Source organism: Vigna unguiculata, chromosome 3, assembly GCF_037176805.1.
Source record: "Vigna unguiculata cultivar grain cowpea cultivar isolate G323 ecotype 2 chromosome 3, ASM3717680v1, whole genome shotgun sequence".
In the NCBI taxonomy this organism is placed as follows: domain Eukaryota; kingdom Viridiplantae; phylum Streptophyta; class Magnoliopsida; order Fabales; family Fabaceae; genus Vigna; species Vigna unguiculata.
The window spans coordinates 16376838-16382157 of record NC_140794.1 but is presented as its reverse complement, the minus strand read 5'-3'; the positions used below and the strand labels follow the sequence as shown (position 1 = coordinate 16382157).

The 5320-nt window shown below is 33.6% G+C and overlaps 1 protein-coding gene across 2 annotated transcripts; it reads left to right on the top strand.

The window, feature by feature from the left end:
- Window positions 1-231: 231 nt before the first annotated feature.
- LOC114179954 (Protein prenylyltransferase superfamily protein) lies at window positions 232-3006 on the top strand. 2 transcript variants are annotated; one of them, XM_085670603.1, is made up of 3 exons: window positions 232-1261; window positions 1969-2051; window positions 2165-3006. In XM_085670603.1, exon 1 carries the CDS (start codon window positions 335-337, stop codon window positions 1199-1201), a length of 867 nt encoding a protein of 288 aa, XP_085526729.1. In that variant the 5' UTR covers window positions 232-334; the 3' UTR covers window positions 1202-1261; window positions 1969-2051; window positions 2165-3006. The 2 variants fall into 2 exon arrangements, with proteins under 2 accessions (XP_085526729.1, XP_027922274.1); XM_028066473.2 differs by having other exon boundaries at window positions 1969-2177.
- Window positions 3007-5320: the final 2314 nt, after the last annotated feature.

Sequence of the window (5320 nt, the reverse complement as noted above, 5' to 3'; positions counted from 1 at the left end):
TTAAATTTCCTATAAATTAAATAGAAAAAAAATGTGCCCACGAGAAATCCTCTCAATTAAAATAAAATACCTACCACCACCGTTCACTCACCTACCACCACCAACCCTCCAATGGAGGCTCACAATTAAAGCTCATGTTCCACTGTTTCAACAATAAAAAACGTTTTCGGTTTACCATATATGTTTATTTTAACATAAAATTTATAAATAAAATTGACTTTTAACCTAAAAAGGGTAACTTGATGTTTAAACCCCAAACAAACAAACGCAACGTTCTTCTTCCTTAGCATCATTCTCTCCGCTCAATCCACTCTGTGTAAACCCTAATTCCACGATGTTGACTTCTGCATCATCCTCCATCTTCTTCTTAATCCCCACTCCAAAGCCCTCACATTCTTCTCGCTTCACCGTTCGGGCTCACTCCAAATCCCCCACTCTCCCCAACCTCAAAGCCCTCGCCGGCGCCGCAGTCTTCGCCGCCGTCGCCCTCCAATTCCCTTCCGCGCGCGCCTGTCCTCCGCCTCCGCCCCCTCTCCAAACCGACCACCGCCACGAAGAATCCCTCTCGCCGCTCTCAGACCTCCTCGAAACGAACGCCGAGGCCCTCGCCGCTCTCAAGTCCCTCCTCCAGCAGAAGCTCGAGCTCGGCGAGGACGACGAGGCGCTCGCCATCCTCAAGCGCCTAATCGCCGCGCAGCCGGATGCCGTCGAATGGAAGTTCCTCGCAGCGCGCCTCGCCGCCGAGATGGGCGACGCCGACGGTGCGCGTGCCTACTACGAGGAAGTTCTGGCTGCGAATCCACTCTCGTTCGAGGCGCTGTTCGAGAACGCGCTGCTGATGGACCGGTCAGGGGAAGGGGAGGCGGCTATACGGCGGCTGGAGGAGGCGCTGCGCGTGGCCGAGGAGGACAACAAGAAGAAGGAGGCGAGGGACGTGAGGCTCATCATTGCACAGATCATGTTTCTTCAGAAGAATGTGGATGAGGCGTTAGGGATTTATGATGAGCTCACGAAAGAGGATTCGAAGGATTTCAGGCCTTACTTCTGCAGAGGCATGATTTATAGCTTGCTTGATAGAAACGAGGAGGCGAAGGAGCAGTTTGCGAAGTACAGAGAGTTGAGTCCCAAGAAATTTGAGGTGGATGGGTATTTGAGAACCCCTTTGTCAAGGATGAAGCTGTTTAGCACCGATGAGAGCTGAAAAATTGTCAGTGATAATAATAGTAGCAATAAATTTGCGGCAACTGGAACAATAAAGATGGTAAACTGAGTTGGATTCTTTTGCTTCAGCTATGCTATATTGCATGCTATACCACTGTTGAATGATGGGTGGGTGTAAAACCTTGTATTTTTAGAGTAAATTAAAGAGAAATAAGGATTCTTATTATTGAATTCGGTTGCTGTTGAAACTGATGAACTTTACCAAGCGTTTGGAATGGCTTGGCTGTAACATTAATTTCATATTATTTCTGCTATCATTGGATTATTGTAGTAGTATCAGCAGCTATCACTGTTTTCTGATATTTATCAAGTTATTAAGTTTCTGATATTTAGACTTTTACATACCAAATGTTGGGTTTTGTGTTGTGTCTCCTATGGGATGGATACCTTCGTATTGATTTGGTGTTTCTGGAAGCTCAAAGGACTAGCTTTATCCGTCCATCAAAGATTCCAGCCACTATACGAACACTTCAGATTGGATTCCAAGCACACACATTGGTTTTGCTTCTGTGTTTATCAGAGTGAGTGACACATGGTGGATTATTATTTTAACTCCTGAGAATGAGTTTGAAATAAAAAGTGTGTTTGGAATTTTACATTCGTTTTCGGATGTGAAAGAATAAAAGTTATTCAAGTAGTTTTAGTTTGAATGTGATTATGAATGGGGTGTATCTTGATTTAAAGTGGAGTTAAGTATGCACGGCACGTTTATAGATGAAAAGTTGAAATTCATGTTTTTTCATGCAGGTTTAATCAAGCTCGTGTGTAGAAACTTATCCAACGCGGATGGATACAGTGGAAATCACTTCAAACATGGAACAACGGAAAAGGTTAGACTGAAGATTTTTCAAAAGCAACAATGTTATTTCTTTTGAAAAAATGTTGTTTGTCTTGAAAAAATTTCAGTTATGCAAGCATGCCACTAATAGCTTTTTGTTTTTAGTGGACGTTGGTCAGATTTGCCAGGGCACAAACAAAGACACTTTTAAGTCATTTCCTATTTTCACATCAAAACCAGAAATTTGCGGTAGCTTTGAACGAATTTTGGAATCGCCAAAGATCAAAACTTGCGGAAACTGGTTCTGATGGACATGGTTTGTCACATTTGCGGCAGACACGCGCATAAACTAGTGGGACTACGATTACTTTAACACGAGGCCTTCTGATTAAGAAATTAAAGTAGGAGTATATGAAAATATCCCCATTTCATAGAATTTAAAAAATGTTTTTAGAAATATGAAAATTTATCCACAAATTTTTTCCATCGTAAAATATGCTTGAATTGCATATGAAGTTGAAAAGAAACAAATATGCCTGATTTACTTTTACTACGAAAATGACCGGAAAATATGTGTAACTTCTACTTACATTCTGAGAAATGACAATGGATGATACGAGAAATAAAGTAAAAATTTCAGATGATTTATTTAGTCTAATAAATTTGAAGTGAGTAACTTTATTTTAACTCCATGAATTTAGAACCATATTTTCCAAATCAAAATATCAGAGTCAAAAAGGAAAATTGTTCTGACATCCCCGGCATTTTCCTTTAGCTGCGAAACACCGACTATACAATATAGTAATGGACTTTCTATTTTGTATGCTTCTTTACGTTAATCTCACTATTATATCAGTATCACATGCTGGAGATCTATATTTTTTTATTTGAGAAATTAGTTTTATTTTTCTTTTCGATTGAGAATACTCTAGGATGAAAAAAGAAAATCAATATTCAGTATGATATTTTTCTTTTCCTCGACTAATTTTGTGGAAGTTATACCAAAATTTCTTTAATTCTTTTCACATTACACGTATTTTTATAACTCAATACTGTAACTTATCTCTCTATTATTAAGTTAATTTAGACCAATTTAAAAATAGTGAGATAAAATATAATATTAAGCCTATTTTTATTATTTTTACATTAATATTTTAATATCAAGAAAATATTAACTTTTTTTACTCTTATATTTCTTATTTATGTAAACTCTCAAATGATTAGTTTCTATCTTTTATTGTATATTTAATCTTACAATTATTCACGTCTCTTTCTTGTTCTTAGTTTAAGTTATTTTAAAAAAAAATTTAATCTAGTTATAATGATATTTATTTTTTTCAGCAAATAAATTCAATTCTAGTATTATTATTTCCTTTTCTCGCAATTCTTTTATCAACCCTATTTATACACAAAAAAAATCCAGAATATGTATAATCTTTATATTCATGCTTGTTTAGAAAATCAAACTACTACTAAATAAAGAGACAAATATTTTTCTTGGAGTCTAGTTATTTTATTGAAAACTATTAATAAATTTAAGTTGTTGTAAACAATTTTCATTTTACTCAAATGGAAAATAATTAAAATTGTTAGTATATATAAAGAGATTACACAATTTGTATTTGTTTTTGGTTGAATAAAACTTAATTCAAATTTTCATCAAAACACAACTTAAGAATATCCAACAATAAGTCTGTTGTCTTTATGTGAATCAGAATGTTATTTTTGAGATCATTTGAACACCTAAGTTGAAAGGTCCTTATTAAGAAAAATCTTCTAAATGGTAGATTTTTTATGACATGATTGCTTGTGATATCATGAAGAAACCTAGTCCTAGTTATGAGGTTTGAATTCACCAAAAACTGTAAAAGTTTTTCCTTTGGCTTTATCTGACATAAGAGCCTCTCAATTTACACTTTTTATAGAATTTAGTAACAATTTCTTTTGTGATAGGTGAGGTGTTTTGGATGAAGATATCTTAAATTGCTTTGTGACCATGTTGAGGACAAACAAGTGTGTGGGAGTTCTTGCATTGGAAGTCAAATGTGAAATTTGTTATTAATAATGAAGTAAGTTGCTAGAGCATAATCTCAAAGGCAATAAGGGTATTATTTTTTTCATTACTTTTTGGTTCCTTTAGGCACCAAAGGCAAAGAGTTCTTTGTACAATAATTTAAATGATCCAAACATGCCAAACAATATAATTAACACACATTTAAATCATTGAATAAATAGAAGCAAAAGAATTACAAATAATCAACCTGCTATTGCTATTTGTCACTGCACTTCTTTATCATATGTTCTCAAATTTTCAAACTCTTGGTCTAAGTGCATGATGGTGTTGTCTGATAAAGAGAAGAGCATGTTCAATGATTAAGAAATGAACCACACAAACCTTTCGTAATTACCCGCTTTAAAATATAGGAAATCTACAATGTTCTACTTATAATTATGGAATGACTATTGTTTTCCCACTTATTTAACCCATTATCTATAAGAAAAATATGAAAATCATGATGGTATGTTGATAATTGCATGGACACGAAGATTTTTATTTGCATTAGTTTTAAAGAATAAAAAATACTTGTAATTCTAGATAAGAATTTACTTTGATTTTAATTTTAAAATTAGAATTAACTTTCATTATATTTTCTTTGGATTTTTAATTTAATACATCATTTAACAACCAATTTAGTGGTCAAAAGTTGTTAGTTACTATAATGACCAATTTAGATATCAATTTATAAAAGAAAAATTATTTGTTACTAAAATAGTCACTATTATGAATAAAAAAAATTATAATTGGTTGCTAAATTGATCACTAATTAAATAGAGACTAATTTAAAAATCAATTCCTTTGGTAGCAAAAACCTTAGTAGATAATGTTCAGTGACAAACTTCCTTTGGTAGCTAAATTTTAGAAACTAATTATAATTTTTTATTCATAATAGTGATTGTTTTAACAACCAATAATTTTTTATTTTGTAAATTAGTATCTAAATTGGTCACTATAGTGATTAACAACTTTTGGTCACTAAAATTGATTGGTATCGAATTTTTTTTATTTTCGCTCTACGCACATTAGGTTTTTCAAAGTCTCTCCACAAAGAGTTCTCAAATACTCAGATACTCAGATTTCTCTAACTTTTGTATTTTGTAAAGAGAACTCTCAACTTCATTTATAGAAACCACTTTCAAAATTAGGTTAAGAATATGAAAGGTCAAGTCATAATTGTCACCGAGTGATTATCAATTATTATAGTGCTTTTTCTCGAAAATCATTTTTTATCGAGATAATCAACTATCACTAAGAATAATCAA